The following is a 17,451-nucleotide window of genomic DNA, read 5'->3' on the forward strand; positions in this document are numbered from 1 at the left end:
AAAGCCAGTCTGAGAGTGTCATCCCTGCTCTGTCAGGACCAAGCATGCAGACAGCATTGATCTGGAGCTGGAGGTGGACCCTCTCAATGTGGATCACTTCTCCTGCACCCCCCTGGTAAGAAAAACTGGCTAAGGGGACAAGTACTTCTTGGGTCCTTCAAGATTTTATACAGCAAAGGAACTGAGATGATGAGATTACATCTGTCATGGCCTACTGTAAGAATTCTTGTATCAACAAAGTGTAATTTTAAAGAATTGTGCAATGAAGGTAGCTCTGCTTCCTGTCTTTAATTTATCAATTAAATTAATGAAAAATTGTTATGAGAAGTATAGAAAATATTTGTAATTTGTAAGTTTTTGGATAGCTGTGATGTCATATGGTGATTTTGTCCATCTGCCCATTTTCCATTTCATTCCCTGGACCCCACGCAGATGTGGGCCTGTGCTCTGGGCCACCTGGAAGCAGCAGTGGTGCTGTACAAGTGGGACCGACGGGCACTTGCCATCCCGGACTCGCTGGGCCGCCTGCCCCTGGCTATCGCTCGATCCCGCGGCCACACCAAGCTGGCTGACCGGCTGGAGCAGCTGCAGAGGGAAGAGCAGCCTCCACCCACGTCCCCACCCTCCACCCCTCGCGTCTCCTTCTCTCCCACCCCGGACCCTTCTGCCCATGATGGGTGGATGGTTGCCTGGAACAGTGAACCAGGGGTGGCGCCGACGGGGCATAAAGGCGGAGTCTCCACAGCTCAGGCCACGCCCCTCAACCCAGGTGAGGGCACCTATTCGGTAGCCATTGACTTGTTTGAATGTGTCACCTTCTGGCCAAAGTAACCAAAGCTGTTATGTATTGACTTTCGACTCCTCTGCCAGACTTGAGAAGACCCAGGTCAGAGTCATCCAGCTACCACGGCGGCGAGTGTCCGCGAGACGTTCCCCTCGCCAAGAAACACAAGCCCAACCCCGAGCCCTCCCAGGCACGCTCCGACAAGGGCCAGCCCACGGCTCTGGGCCTGGAGCAGCAGCGGCTCCATAAGCTGCCCAGCAGCTTGAAGAGCGCGATCCCTCAGAGCCTGGGCCCAGATGGCGGTCTGGAGGGCAGCGGAGGGGCATCCCAGGCCAAGCAAGGGGTCTTCCAGGGCCTGGGCAACAGGTGGAGCTCCAGGGAGGTGTACCTTGGTGTGGCACCGGGGAGGAAGGGTGGAGGAGGTGGAGGAGGTCCGGGAAAGGACAAGCTGGCCAGCAGGCTGCGTCAGCGGGAGGCCGCCAGCGCCCTGGTGATGTCAGAGCGGGAGATGGCTGAACCAGAACTGCTCTCCTACCGAGATGACTTGGAGAACCAGAGCTGCATGACGCACATGGATGACCTACAGGTGGGCGAGAGGGCGGGGCAGTGGAATGGCAACCAATCAGATCTTGTGGTTCTTTAGTTTGTCTTTGACTTTGGTCATCCTGCGGCAAGAGGCGTGTCACTGCTTAACAGGAAAGGACAGCTGGGATATGACCAAAATACCCTTTCTTTACACGATGTGTAGGGAGAATATTCACAAGCCTCTTTTTAGTAAAACTTAGTTGTAGTTCATATACTCAGTCAGGTTAGCACTGTATAACATTATACCACATTAAAGAATAAATATCCAACGCACGGATGTGTGCTAATTGACTTTCTCTCTTCCGTTGATTGCAGTTTTGTTTATAAACACCCCAAAAAGAACCATCAAATTTCCAAAACCCACACAGTGCTTTTTTCTTGTTTCTGAGATGAGACCGCAGATGACCTAACGTCGGGCTTCCTCGTCGTATGTTATAGCATTGGGAACAAAAAATGTCTCAGTTCTCATGTAATGCGATAAAGAACTTTGGTTATATTTTCAAAACTAATTCAAGTCCACAGAAATTTTCTCAGAAACCCACCTCCTGAGCAAGTTTCTGAAATTTGCTCTCCGATTGTCTTGTTCAGTCAGACCTCGGTTTGGGTGTAAATTACGCTCCTTCATGTAAAAATTACAAGCATTTGAAACATGGTCCGACCTTCAGAAGCCTTCAGAGTGGGTGGTAGTACACCCCCAGTCATCAGGATTCCCATCACTGGGGGCATTGCTAAAGATTTTGGGCCCATGAAAGCATATTATATTGCCCCCCCCCAGTCCAGACCAGTCCAGTTATTTTCCAAATTTTTTAGGGCCTCTGTCACTCTGGGGCCCTTGGAATCGTCCTGACTCCCCCCCCCCCCTGCCCATCACTGCAGACTCTGACCATGGAGATAAACAGACCACAGGGCGAAATGCACCAGGATGTGGGGGTGGTATAATGATTAAGGGCACAGACCTGTAATCTGAAGGTCACTGCTGTTGCACTGTTGAGTCAGGTATTTATCTGCTTGGCTGCAGTGAAAAGGGGGGAAGTGACTTTGGATAAAAATGTCAGCTAAATAATTCAATGAAGAATATACAGGGAGAGTGCGAGCTTTGTCTACATAACCACGTTCCTTTGTGTGTGCCGACCCCTCAGGTGAACATGATGACCCTGGCGGAACACATCATCGAGGCCACACCTGAACGCATCAAGCGGGAGAATTTTGTCGCCATGGAGACTGTGCCCATGGATAGTACGGGCATCAGCACCACCATGAGCTGGCTGGCCAGTTACCTGGGCGACATGGAGCACCTGTCCAGCATCATACACCTGCGGTAAGTGGCCCCCAAGCGACCAGAACCCTGACAACTACAGATGACCTTATTGCACATATTATTAACGAAGCTTTTTGCAGTAATTAGTGTACATAGACAGCGGCATCAGTATTTCCTCTGAGTGCTTAATCAGCCGTTGAGTTTTACCAAAAACAGAGTCAGACTCATTGACTGCAGTTTGTGAATTTCTTAACGTCATCAATAAGCTGGACTTCAGCGACTGCTCTGAGATGTGCACAGTCAATTGCAAAGGCAGTCTATACTTGTCTATTTCTATTTAGTTCAATTACGTACTATTGGTCACTGTACTCTGTACCGTATGAGTGGGTGTGAAGCTCTCCTGGTTGAGATTTGAAGGGTAAAGGAGAACTCAAGATGAGATTACCAGGGCTACTGGCGGGTTTCACAACTTGTTTCATGCTTCTGGGATCAAAGTCGGGGGCACTTAGTACCATGTTGGAACAGATAGTCGTACTTAGTATCAGGTCATAATAGTTGGGGACACTTAGAACCCCGTCAGAACAGACTGTGGCACTTAGAACCCCGTCATATCAGTCGGTGGCACTTAGAACCCTGTCGGAACAGTCGGTGGTACTTAGAACCCTGTCGGAACAGTCGGTGGTACTTAGAACCCTGTCGGAACAGTCGGTGGCACTTAGAACCCTGTCGGAACAGTCGGTGGTACTTAGAACCCCGTTGTAACAGTTGGGGGCACATAGTTCCAGGTCAGAACAGAGATTTATACTCAGAATGTCATATATATTCCTGAGCAGCTTCATTCTCCTTGTGCTTGCTGGGGACTACATACACAGCTTCAGCACATCCCAGGAGGGTCCTGCTCTAGTACCTTAGAGTATTTACCCTGGATCACTATAGCAATATATCCAGTTGTTTGAATATTAGAAGTTGCTTTAGATGAAGTGTCAGCTGTGAGGTGGAGATTATTAAAACTGACAGCGCCCCCGCCTTCCCCGTATCAGGTCCTTGTACAGTGAGCCCCTGACTCCCTCTTCCAACCCCAGCCTCAGCCCAGGCAGCTCCCCCCTCGGGGAGGGGCCCTTCGACAGCCCCAGTCTGCTCTCCCCGGCTGACTGGGGTGACTTCTTGGGCGCCTCCAATAGCAAGGCAGAACGGGACCTGGCGCAGCTGACCCTGTCCGACCCCGAGCAGCGGGAGCTGTACGAAGCCGCCCGTCTGGTGCAGACCGCCTTCCGCAAGTACAAGGTATGTGCGGACCGGCTAGCAGGCTGTGAGGTCACACCTGAGGTGGGAAGTTCAGGTCCAGAAAGTAAAAATCCAGACCATGATTTTGTTTCAACCAACCAGCTGAGTCCTCTGTGAATGTGACTCTTTCTACTCAACTGGTTGGTTGAAACAAAATCTTGGTCTGGATTTTTACTTTCTGGACCTGAACTTTCCACCTATGGATTGCACAGTGTGTTGGGAAAAGCTGCTTTCAGTATTGGGGTGAAGTCAGATTTAACCTTGGATCAGTCTCACTAGTTTAATTATGCAATTGACGAAGTTCCACTGCGGGCTCATTCTTAGAAAACACTAACTGGAGAAGAAGTCAAATAACAGTAAATGCCCCGTGGTGTCATGTGACCTTTACATGTAGTCAGCATTCTACATATTCTCCCTGAATACAGGCACAAACGCAATCCCTTCAGCTTCGCTGAGCATTAGCTGCGCAGCTCCCTCTGCTGCCAGATCTCTGCTATTGCATTATATCAACAAAATATCTTTCTATTCTTACAATTGAGTTTTTGGAGGGAAAGAACACTCCCTCTTCAGTGTGGAATAATACACTGGCCCCAGCTCTTGCCCACTCACTGTTCCTTCTTCATTTGACTGACAAACTGACCTCAGGTGTCCCCATGGCAGGGACGCCCACTACGGGAACAGCAGGAAGTAGCCGCTGCAGTGATTCAGCGCTGCTACAAGAAGTACAAGCAGGTAAGGCCACCTGGGCAGCCCTGACCTGCTGCTGTAGCTCAAAGTGGTCAAAGTGCGAGTCCGTGACTCGAGTCCCCACCCCTGCTTTTTATCTTAACCAAATTGATTAATAAGGTGCATCGTCGACTTGCAGTCCAGACCTTGAGAAGCCCTAGATGGTCATTCTGCATAGAGATGAATAGGCTACATGCGTTGGTGGGCTGTCCCCAATCCAAGTTCTAGTCGCTGTACTGGAGAAACATGCGTAGGGTATGCTAGAGGCCCCCGCCCTGGTCATGGAGGGGTGCTGTGTGTTCAGCAGGTTAGGCTTCTGTGCTTGTGATTGGACGTCTGACAACTCAACCTCTCGCCTTGGCAGAATAGTTATATCTTCTTTGGGGCCGTGAACTAGGCCTTTAACCATCTGGAAGGCCTCTAACCCTAACCCTAACCCTAACCCTAACCCCCAGGATTCCAGGCGTACCGAATAAATGGCCTGAGCCTGTGCTTGGACCCAAAGTCTTTCTGTAAGCTGTACAAAATGTGCAGCGCTGGGCATTTCAGGTCCAGTAGCTACAAATCCAGACCAGGATTTTGTTTCTACGAACCAGCTGAGCATAAAGAGTGACAGTCACAGAATACTCAGCTGGTTGGTTGAAACAAAATCTTGGTCTGGATTTGTAGCTTCTGAACCTGAAATGATACTATATTTGTGTGCGTGTCTCTCTTTGGAGAGCAAGATGGGGTATGTGAGAAGGAGCCTTGAAATGTATTTCTGGAAATGGCAAATGAAGCATTGCTTCATACCCAGTGTACTTCTGTGTTTCTCTCCACCTACTCATTCACCTCCACCTACTCATCGTTATCTTTCCTTTACAAGCTAACATGGATAGCCTTGAAGGTAATGTTACTTATCTCCTTTTCTGTATCACAATCTTACGCCACCTGTGACAGGGCTGACTTTCTGATATCTCTCTCTGCCCCCCCCCACCCCACCCCCCACCACAATTACAGTATGCACTTTATAAGAAGATGACGCAGGCCGCCATCCTTATCCAGAGTAAGTTCCGCAGCTACCACGAGCAGAAGAAGTTCCAGCAGAGTCGGCGAGCTGCCCTGCTGATCCAGCAGTGTTACCGCAGCTACAGGGAGTTTGGTCGGCTGAAGCCTCGTCGCCATGGCACCACCACCATGGTGCAGCACAAGCTCAGGTACCTCAGTCGGAGGGTGCTGGCTGAAGGCCCAGGCGTGGTCTGCACTATCACTGAGTTCCTCTAAAACGTCGAGCTGTAGAAAAGTATATAAAAGGTTTTATTGCTGTTTGGCGAGCCACTGAAAGGGAACACGGAGTATTTAATAATTCAAAATGTTAGGGAACTTGAGTTCATTTCACACTTCCAGCTCCATGAATGAACTCAGCAGAATTCTCTAGACTACAAACCCCAGTTTTGTGGTACTACAGTTAAGTTGCCTCTGCTGCCGAATTAATGGTTGCGATGCTGTTTACACAAGTGCTTAAGGAATAAGCAACAAGATCTGCAACCAAAAAGTTCTCTTGAGTAGTGGGGGGTGGGGTTGTTCTTGCACTGTGCTGTAGTTTGCATTCAATTATAAAAAAAAACAATTTCCTACACAATGTAGGTTTACCAGCAGCTGGTACAATAATCTGTCATTTTCTATGAAATATTTTCTCCACGTTCAAGGCATTCTTTTTCACAGACTGTCTGTCACCAATGAAAGTTTCATGACCACAGAAACGCAAGGATGTAAGCGATACAGGGTCGATACTTATTGAGTTCTTCAGCTGTGATTACCTCAGTAAGGATTAAATTAAGTACACAATTGGCTCAGAATGATTAACTCATCATCTGAATGTGGATACAAACCTCATCCCTTAAGGGTCGTCATGGTGTGATGGTGTAATCACTTGATTTAAGTCACACCTGAGGCTAACCCAAAGCCCAATTGCCTGTGTGTTTCAGAAGCAGTCTGTTAACCAAGAAGCAGGACCAGGCTGCCCGCAAGATCATGAGGTTCCTTCGCCGTTGCCGCCACAGGTGAGCTCACTGGAGCTCCACCCCTCGGTCCCACAGTCCGGTTCTGTCCCCATGGATGGTTCCCGGATGATGTCACATGATGGGAGAGTATTTGATGTCACTGGCTCCCCGTAGGAGAGTGACCTGTGGCACTAATTCAGTCACATAACTAATTGTTTTCATGTACAATTAAATTATATTCAAAAATGAGCATTTGTCATCGTAAATGAGCAGTTGTATTTGTGAATCAATAAATAATTTTACATTTTTACTTTATTATTATTATTATTATTATTATTATTATTATTATTATTATATAGTGCATAACATAAACCGTTATGTAAGTGAGATTTTACGTTCCCATACCATTCAAGACACCTTATAGCAAAAAGCATATAGTATATGCCAAAAATAGACTAGTAATATGTATTAAGGAATGCATATTAAATAAATGATAAGATAAAATGTAGTTTACTTAAAGGTGCTACCGTAATCAATATGTGTGTAGGATATTTTACGTAAGTTGAAAGTTGCCTGTTGTGGGTTTTGCGAGTTGACATAGGTAGGTATAGCAGGCAATGCTAGCTAATGCTATCAGCGATAAGTGACCTTGTGTAACCATTTTTCATAATCACTGAGAATGAGAAGACATTTTCTTTAAGGTTTAGCAGGAAGTCCATATGTTACATTAGTCCAGCATTAATCCACTTGGACACGGGCTTCATGTCACCTGGGGAACAGCTAGCTGACAGTCTGACATGTTTACTTGAGAACAGTTACGTAAATTATGCAACAGCACATTGTTCCAGGTTGTTAAGGTTAAATGTGCACACCTTGCATACGTGCAAATGTCTGTAAAGAAAGAAAAGTATTTCAGCATGGAAGAGGCATGGAAGTTTCTAGCACTGACAGGCTATAATGGAATTGGATATTAATACAGGTGGATACATCCCTTGTTTCAGGCACAAACTCGTGCTCATTTACATAGAGTAGAATTTATGAAACACTTCTCTAAAAAGAACTGCAAACATTACTAACGATTACAGCTACTCAGTTATGTTGATACACTTTTGAGTATGAGTTCATTGTACAGAAAAAGGAATTGTTTGAGACTGAATTAGTATCACGTAGATCCCAGAAGAATCCATAATCATTTTTGTAATATTTACCCTGTGTCATGTTATACATACACCGAGTCGATCAGCATGACTTTGACTGACATGTTTGAGTACTGTGACGGCAGCATGGTGCATTAGGACGGATAAGTCAGCCTGGCAGTATGACATAATCTGCAGCATTTACTAATCAGGTCTTAAACCCAAACAGCAGGCAAGGGTTCTCTAAATTCATTAGTGCCTAGTGCAAGCCTTCAAGATTGGATAATCTGCTGGCTTCTCAGCCCTGTCACAGGCGAGCCTGAGAGCCGTGGTGGCAGGACAGCCATCCACGCAGGCCGAGGACAAGCAGGCTTTGAATAGCACCCAAAATCTCAATCAAGTGGGCGAATCCACCTATTCGGTTTTTGAAGAAATGGGAGGAGGGTGTGTAGAGAAATTTCAAGGACACGGCAGTCTGCTTAGGCGCCCTCCTGCTGACTTCCTCTCCCTCCCAGTGCCTACTCAGTGAGTGCTAACGCTAATAGCTGTCTGCTGTTGTTTTGCTGTTTATTCAAAGCCCCTTGATGGACCATAGGCTGTTCAAGCGGGTGAGTGCAGCCTCAGCACCCCGGTTTTGGCCTTTCTCCCTCTTCCTCTTCCTCTTCCTCTCTCTCTCTCTCTCTCTCTCTCTTTCCGGCCATCCCCTTTTCCTCTCCTCTCCCCTCCTTTGCTGTTGCTTGATGCCTGCTTGCATGACAGCTGCCGGCTGTGATTACAGAAGGGCACAGAGCATCTGGGTGGAATTAGGCGCTGTGGTGAACTAACCAAGGGCCACACATGATGCATCAGCACTAAAACAAACTCCTGTCCTTCCTTCTGTCTCTCTCTCTCTCTTTCGGGTCTTTGTTTCTGTTGTCATGAAAGATGCATTTTTGAAAGCCAAGGGGTTGTTGCATGTGGTAAACACAGTTTGGCCCCTGCTTCCCCGTTTCCAGGCATGCTCAGAATTAATTCACTTCTTGTGTGGATGGAATGATCGTGTAGATACCTTGCTGCCTTGTTTTTTTTCTTATGGTGCCCTGCAAGGTAGAATAAGGGATCCCCACACGCTCTTGCCACCTCCTGTACCCTTGTCTAGTTCAGGGTAAACTATAATTTCAGAGGGTACAGGTCACAACACTGACCGGGACTTGATACGTCCTAATGGAACCAGTGTGCATGCATGGTCCATCAATACTTCGCCATCGTCCAAACAAATGCCAGCCTTGATCCAAACCGCTTTTTGTGTCACTAAACCAATAAGAACCTCACCGGGATCTCAAAGCAGCTATAGCAACATGTTCTGGAAACAAGAAAAAGGCTTTTGGTTACCTTTCTGTAGTATATGTATAAAAAGTTGTACTTCTCTCATTTGAGTTTTTTAATGTTTTTAATTTTTCATATTTATCTCCTCAGCAAAACAACAAAATTGCTCCGCGTGCAAAGCCTCAGCACCAGGCAGAACAGTCATTGTTAAAACTTTAAACAAGTAATGGGATGAAAAGACTTTTGGAAATCGTACTGGGTGAAGCTATGATGTAGAGTCACTTTCACTGGTTTAGTCCGCCTCCTGATGGATTCTATTGGTTCACTGAAAATCCCCATAGCATCCTCTTAAAGGTTATTGGTTGGATGAGTTGACAGTAAAATGTGAGCTCTCTGTTAGCTTTTTCTGTAAGTTTGTATTCTTAAGTTGCTGGCTTTTAATCACTCTGCATCCAAAGACCTTCAACTTTTCAAGTAAAATATTGAGTATGCATTATAAATGATTTCACCTGCTAATCATAACATTTTGTACTGATGTAAATGTCCATACCTAATTGGATTTGCTACTTTATAATCAAACAGCCTACTGGTTTAGTTTATGCATGATCGCAAATTAACAGTGATTTGAGAGCATTTAAATTTACTTAAAAGAATGAATACAGAACATCTGTGAAATGCTTCTGCTGGTTAAACAACCCCCCCTCCCGCACACACATGTGCGCACAATCACATGCGCACACACACGCACACGCACACACACACACGCACGCACACACACACGCACGCACACACACATGCACGCACACACACACAGGTTTGTAATTATATCTTTGTGGGGACTCTCCATTTGTTTCTATGGGGAAAACTGTAATCACAACATGACGACCTTAACCCCTACCCAGCCCAAACCCTAACCATAAGTAACCAAACAAAATATGATACTTCTGGCATTTTTTGTTTTTTGACTGAATTCACAAACATTGATTTTTTTTATTATAAAATTGAGTTACCTATTGCGGGGACCGAAAAAAACGTCCCTTCAAGGTCAGATGTTACAGGTTTTTTTTATCACATTGTGGGGATATCTACTGCCCACAATGTAATAATTACAAACACCACACACACACACACACACACACACACCTGCTGGCCAATCCCCAACCCCCCCCCCCCCCCCCCCCCCACCACCCCTGCTCTAGATCTATGTTTCAGATCTGCTGTCTTCTGTTTTTCAGAGCGAAAGAATTGAGAAAGGCCAGGGAACATGAAAGTGTCCAGAGGAGTCCCTTGAAGATGTGACATCACTCTCCAGACTCTTTTTTTCTGTTTGTACCAAACATTTTACAAGTGGACAAAAAAAAATTCAAAAATACAGTGAAAGCACTGCAGTTATTACTACTACAGCAGGCGTCCTACAGTGGATTCTACTCCTGCTACTACACACGCTACAGCCGTCTCTTTCTTTTTTGTATTCAGTTTTTCCGTTTGTCTTTCTGTAAGGGGGAAGCTGCGAGTCCTGAAGGATTAAAAACTACAGGGGCAAACGGAGGGAGGACATTCGCTTTGTGGCATTTTTTGCACTTTTTCATGGATTGATTTTTCATTTTGGCATGAGGGTGGGGGGAACGGAACAAAAACAACGGGACAAGACTGTCATCTTTGTCCTTCAGCGGATAACGAAACGGAAATTCAAAATGGAAACGCGTCATACACATGTGGGGACCTTCTTTTAAATATCTCATTATTTATTTTTTTAAAAAAGAGACTAACCCATTTGGAGACAAAAAAAACACATGAACCAAAAATTGTTGATAACACGTTGACCCTTTTGCACGCAAACTCCTATTCACAGCCTGATAAATCCATTATGGTCAGAAATGCTTTTTTTCCTCCGTCATTTATTTTGCTCTGTCTGCCTTGTCAACCAATCAAATGTGATGGAACCACACATGAATGTAAGAAAGGTGTGGCCAGAAAATTAGCAGAGTTAAAGCATATCCTTTATTTTGTTATCTTAGTTGAGGGCTAATGTATGTTAGTGGTGGAATCAAATCCAAGGAACAAGTTTGTCTGTTTTTGCTTTCGATTTTGTGTTGTTTTTTTTCAGTTTGCTTGTCTCCTGCAAGTCCCGTGGCTGTTTTATTTAAAAAATGAAACGAAATGCATGCATCCTGGCAAAAGAAATGCCTACTTAGATAATTCCCTGGCTTCATGCTTGAATTCTGAACAAAAAAAAATGTACCATTTTATTTATATATGTTATTTATTTATGTATTTATTTTTCCTCCACCCAATGTAGTGATGATGTCAGCACTTCCCCCAACCCCAACTCATTTCCTCTGTTTAATGTAACATGTCACCCACTGCTTCATTCACTTTTAGTTGTTTTTTAATTATTTATTATGCCTTTCGTCCTCATTACATTTTGACTCCGTTACAGTTGTGAAGGTTATTGTGTTGTTCTGTTTTAAACGAACTTCAGAAGCTGTAAAAGGCTTTTGAGGTGAAGATCACATACATTGCCTTGACTTCTTAGGGATCCTTTGAAGTCCCTTTACTGGGGGTAGAAAAATCCGTATTTTTGACTATTGAGCAGTTTCTGTATATAATGAAGGTTGAAGGTACATGGAGAAAAAAAAAAATGTTTATCTGAAGGGGATTGTATTTAAAAAAAATATATATTATTTTATTCATAAAAGGTGACAATAACACGGTAAAGGGACAAAAACATAATATTTGTATAGTTTTGTTTGAATGCTCAAGAAGTATGGTTGTATGGTTGTATTGTTTGTATATAGTGTACATATGGGATAAAACGAGCTATGTGCATGAAAATTTAAGACATGAACAGACAAACAAAAAAAAAGATAAAAAGCATTAGTGGCTATGGTCTGTAAAATGATTCAAACTATTTCACTATAAGAGTATTTTATTTTATTTTAAATGTTCTTAAAAAGAACATTTTGCTAAAGCATGACCTTACTGCAAAAGTTTAAAAAAGTATTTAGAGTTAGGGAAAAGGCAAAATTAACTTAAGACAAAAAAAAAGAGGTTATGTTTTTTTTTTTCCTTTTTTCCTTTTTTGTTCTGGGCTACCAAGAATTTTATCTTTTTTGCCAATGGTGCCAAGTAATGTGAATGCTATATTGCTTAACAAGAGAATTAAGTTATAATCTTTGCAGAGCAGATAATCATATGACAAAATAGCTTAGCATTAAATACCATAAAATTCACTTGACCAGTGAGTACAGCAGGATCTACACACAGTGGAAAAGGAGAGAAAAAATCTCATCAATAACAGTTTTTTCTATGTTGTGTTGCTCATTTCGTGTCACTGGTGTCCAGAAACTGGTTAGATTTTTCATCATACAGCACGTGGAACCGTTTTCAGAGTACACAACAAGGCATACATTTAAAAAGATGAATCAAAACAAGAGTGTATGTCTTGAAAACAGCGTTGTCTGTTGTCATACGGGCAAAAAAAAAAATGGAAATGAGGAGGAGTTGTATCTGCTTGTGTTTCTGGGCGGCAGGAATTGTAAATAGCGGGTGAGGTCCGTGAAACCTCCAGCACTTCTCACTAGTAGCGTTTAATTCAGGCACAGGCTGGCAAGAGCGTTACGCTTTACCGTGCAGCCAGAATGAGAGAAGACGCACATCGTGCCAAGCATTAGCAGTATTATAGGAGGCGATTGGCTGTTCTTGCAGGATTTTCCTTGGGGAAGACTAGTGATCTTTGCTGGCTGGAGCTTTCATCTGACTGAGGCTGCTACCGATCTGTGGGTCCCAAACCTCGTGGAAAACAAAAGCAACCCGAGCGACATGCGTGCTCTCTAACAGGTGCCCCAGTGAGCGGACTCCTGTACTGTACTGTACGAAAGAGGGACGTCTCAATACTCCGCGGTGCTACACAAGGACGTCCAGGACAGAGATCGGTGTGCTTCAAGTTTGCAGAAAGGTGATTCAAATTGGCTTCTGGTTGGGCAGTCCATTTGAGAAACTGTGATTAAATAACTACGTAAATCGAGAAGCACTGTCGCGAAGCGTTGCCCACGTTTTTGGGGAGGAATGTTAATCTGCTGAATTTGTGAAAAAGGGCAAACAGTGAGCAGACTTCAGGCAGCGTCGGTATACCATTTAAACCAGTTTTATCAGTTGACAATGCATGGCAAAAAACTCTCCAGTTTGTTGCTGTTGTTTTCGACTCTGCTTCCAGATATGTCTGTGCACTGTTGTTCTTATGTTGTGATTATGTGCATAACTATGATGTTTTCTTTTTTTTTGTTTGTTTTTTTTTGTTTGTTTGTCTGTTTCAGTGGCACAGACTTGTAAACCAGATGTAAACCGGAGTTTTCTCTAGAGTGTTAACATAGAAAGTGCCTATCCACATCCTGTCAGCGGCAGACAAAATTTCAGAAAGCATGCAAAGTGGTAAAATAAGGACAACCTGGCCTATTTTTTAAAAAGTGTTGTTGTAGTTTGAAAATTAAGACGTTTGACAATTGTCATATTATTATAGCAAGACGGGGAAAATGACAATTCAAAATTCTTTTCCACGGGCCTTTTTAAAGGTTTTGGTTGTGTGTCTCAGCTTTCCAGCGTTGATTTCATTTTCCCCTTTTGTAAGCCCACATTATGAACTTTTCCAGGGTGCCGTCAGATTGTCACATTCTGGAGACCTAATTTTCCTGTTGAAATTGCCTGCTAATTCAACTGATATTTGCCTTGCATTCATCAATCCGGTAGGGGTATAGGATGTGAACTATTGCACCGCTGTGGTAAATTGAGAACGTCTTATTACACTTGCATGGGTTACATAGATAACTTGGTGAATGTACATCACCTGAAGCATGCTATTTTTTCTAATACTGGTAGTCAGGTAGACTTGTATAAAGACTTACTGTTCTGTTTAACAGTGAATGTTGGTTTAACGTGTCGCAGAACTTGAGAAAGACACAGGGCTTTTCAATGCAAGGCAAAAAAAAAAAAAAAAAAACGTTATCAAAAAGAACAAATAAGATGTTATAGCCAGTATTCTTTGACCAAGTTTCCTGGAGCAACGTAAATTTTGTACGAACGCGGTTTATTTAAAAGTTATTTGATATATAGGCTATTTATCTTTTTTTATTATTAATTTGGTCAGGATAGTGTTCTTCCAACTTCCATAACATATACAGATGTTACCTCGGGATCATGACTAAGTACTTTTGCCACCTACCAAACACACACTCTCACGCGTACTGTACACATATTTGGATGTGAGGATGTTTCAGCTTCACTATATGCATATATGACATAGAGCAACTTCATGTACGGTTCTAATAGCTTAGAGATGCGTTTGCCTCCCTTTTGTATTTTTGACTCAGGGTGCCAAAGCGGGGAGGGGGAAATGAAGCAGGACACCTGGGGCTCAGACCAGGGAAGTGTAGGGGGCATCTAGGAACTCATGCAGAAGAGAGGGCTGCACCTCTCTCGCACAGGGTTTCCCCAGCGGCAAAGTAAACACGGGTGTCCATCGCAGATTACGGTTATACTGAACCCATCGTATGTCGTTTATTTTGTTTCAGAGAGCGAAGTCGACTGGGCTGTTTTTTTCCCACCTGTTTACGGTTGTCCCTAGAGAGATCGCAGGGAAAAGGGGAAAGGTCTTAACGTCAGCTTTATCATGTACTGTTACGCTCTTCTTAACGGATTGTTCAGTCAGTCGTTTTCTAAGTCTCGGTCTCTGCTATTCGTTGGTATATGTTGATGTTTAGGTATTTCAATTTCGAATGAAGCTGTCTTACGTTAACAGTACTGAGGTCCAATTAGCACTGGTAAGGTGGTAGTGGCCTTAAACTTTTTGGGGGCAGCAAATTCCCGATACCCATTCAATTTATGAAGAAAAACAAAAGGTTTAAAAAGAAAACATCCAAACTTCCCAAATAAGCAGTGTCAGCTAAAATTGTGGCAAAACCGTGCTCAATTTCCCCAGTCTATGGAACATTAGCTGCAATATCGATATATGTTAAAACTTTCACATGTACCCTCCGTGTACCAACTAAAATATAAAAGGCAGGTTGAAAAAGGTTAAAACTGCACTGTGTAGTATTAGCTATGCATGTGCAGTTAACAGATTTGTTTCTTGTTTTTTTTTGTTTTTTTTTGGTGGCCGTTAAATTCACCCTGAGGCGTGGAAAATCGTACTGCTGTTAGCTCAAGGAGAAAACTGACCACTGGAAAAAAAAACAATGACTATTCATGTGTTGTGCTGTTTTGTTTTTAGACATAACCTAACTCAGGGTCTAGTGATGCTTAATAGGTAAGAGTCTCACTGAAATGTTACTCTGACAATGCTTGTCTGGTGTCATCTCCTTGCCCGACCCTTTTTCTAAGGTGATCCACACAGATTGCTGTTATCCACCGTTATAATGTCAAAAGAGGGTCCAGAGTCCAATGTAAATATTTAGTTCTAATTCCAATAACCACCGTCCTTTATGAAAGAACATTCTTAATGGTTTCAGGCATCTTTGGCAACAGTTCAGGGTGAGTTGTCACTGAACACCAATATTTTTATCAATGACGCAAACATTGCATTTTTTTAAATGTAGTGTTTATTGGAAATAAGTACCTGTTGTAGCCTATAGGTTCATAGAGTTTAATTGAAGTATACATTTCAAATATACATATAATTTAAGACATAAAAATACGGTACAATATATTGATGATTTTCTGGTTAAATAATCTTTATCATTATGTTCCCTTTATAGAGTTTCATTACAAATATATATTACGGAACCCTTTTAGTGTTTAAATTTGCAGCCTGCAGACTAGGCTGCACCTTATAAGCACCATGAGCTTAAACCACGAAAAGCTTGAGAGATTCCTTGTTGACAATATCCTTGTGAGGCATCTTGCTGTTCAGAATGGCAGCTTGTGAAAATATCCACTGTAAGCTAAACTGAATATAGAATATATTTTAATATGTCAAAATATACTTTAGTGTAATAAAAGTATGTATAACAAATATTGTATAGCAAAATATCAAATGTAATATCTAGATATTCCAAAATAATATTTTACAATATATTGTATGATATATACATTGAGCTGTATGCGAGAGGCAATAATGTATATATTCTCAAACAGGGGCGCCATAAAGGGGGGGAACTTAGGATGATTCCAAGGGCCCCTGACTGACAGGGGCCCTAAAACTTTTTAAACGTAATTAGATTGGTCTGGATTGGGGGCCCAAATTGATATGCCTTCATGGGGCCCAAAATCTCTGTCAGCACCCCTGTTCTCAAATATGACCAATATATATTTTGACATATTGGAAATATATTTTGAATAATGATTTTTTTTTTTTTTTTGCTAAAATTTATTCATTTTAGTTGACAAATCCGCTGCATAATTGTATTGAGTTATCAGTATTGATTTAAAAAAATATGTATACAAGCCTTGTTATTTAGCACAAGCTGTTAAATAGTATGCCTAAATTAGTTGAAGTTCCTTATGTTTGTAAAGTAGGCAGCACGGATGGATATTGAGATTCAGCCCTAATTGATTTAGTGGAATCAGTAGGGCCAGGCGTGTTCAGCCTCCGTGTGTCGTTTTGGAGCCTGTCCATCGGCGCCTCACCTCCGCCTTTACGATCATTCTCTCTGCCCGTCGAGCAGTGACATTTCCTCCTCTTCCTCTCACGCACCTGAACACGAGAAAATAGGCAGGCGTAGCGGGACAACCGGGTAGAAATGCACCGTGTTTCGGCTTTCCACTTGTGAACACAGAGCAATAAACACTTCTTTCTCTTTTTCTTTTTATGCGAGGATTTATAGATCTAACGATGACAAAAACAATTGGACACACATCGTCGACCTACGATTATGCAATTGCTAGTATTGCGAGACAGGCGTTCCGTAGCTAATGTGCCGCGATAATATGACACCCTTGACCTAACTGCACGTTTTCATCATTAAAATAAAAAAAGGAAAACAAAAAAAGCTGGCCCTGCTTTTTTATCAAGGTAGTGGGCTCCAACACTTTGCATGTAAATCTAGTGTTAGTTCTCTCTTCTTCAGCGCTCTCTCTCCCTCTGTCTCTCTCTGTCTCTTTCCCTCTCTGTCTTCCCCTCCCTCCTTTTCTCACCCCTTATAGGTTCTATAGTTCTCGTTTTCTGTTCTCCTAATCTCTTTTGCTCTCTCTTTTTCTACCCCTTTTAATTTTTATTTTTGTAATAGTGCATGTAAAAGCGTCACTGAATCGATGGATATGTTAAAAAAAAAAATACAATTCAGCTGCTGAAGCCATGCAAAATATTTTGAATTGCCCTTAAAAATATGGAAGATGTTTTCTGAATGCTTTATATTCTTTCTGCTGTAAAATAATAAAAAGGAAAAAAATTATGAAAAA

General features: G+C 42.9%; 1 protein-coding gene across 16 annotated transcripts in view; it reads left to right on the plus strand.

Annotated features, from left to right (window-relative positions):
- The window catches only part of camta1a (calmodulin binding transcription activator 1a), a 296,208-nt gene extending 278,757 nt beyond the window's left edge, over positions 1 to 17,451 (plus strand). For 4 of the 16 annotated variants that reach the window (XM_072713394.1, XM_072713389.1, XM_072713393.1 and 1 more), the window contains 10 exons: positions 37 to 115; positions 433 to 769; positions 871 to 1,370; positions 2,509 to 2,687; positions 3,668 to 3,911; positions 4,572 to 4,643; positions 5,503 to 5,523; positions 5,637 to 5,833; positions 6,605 to 6,679; positions 8,333 to 10,186. In XM_072713394.1, the coding sequence (XP_072569495.1) occupies positions 37 to 115; positions 433 to 769; positions 871 to 1,370; positions 2,509 to 2,687; positions 3,668 to 3,911; positions 4,572 to 4,643; positions 5,503 to 5,523; positions 5,637 to 5,833; positions 6,605 to 6,679; positions 8,333 to 8,579 (1,951 nt within the window). In that variant the 3' untranslated portion in view covers positions 8,580 to 10,186. Of the gene's footprint in view, positions 1 to 36; positions 116 to 432; positions 770 to 870; positions 1,371 to 2,508; positions 2,688 to 3,667; positions 3,912 to 4,571; positions 4,644 to 5,502; positions 5,524 to 5,636; positions 5,834 to 6,604; positions 6,680 to 8,332; positions 10,187 to 10,295 lie in introns of those variants that run through there. The other 12 variants (XM_072713403.1, XM_072713399.1, XM_072713404.1 and 9 more) reach the window with 10 other exon arrangements.

The sequence above is a fragment of the Paramormyrops kingsleyae genome, chromosome 6, assembly GCF_048594095.1.
Source record: "Paramormyrops kingsleyae isolate MSU_618 chromosome 6, PKINGS_0.4, whole genome shotgun sequence".
Lineage (NCBI taxonomy): Eukaryota > Metazoa > Chordata > Actinopteri > Osteoglossiformes > Mormyridae > Paramormyrops > Paramormyrops kingsleyae.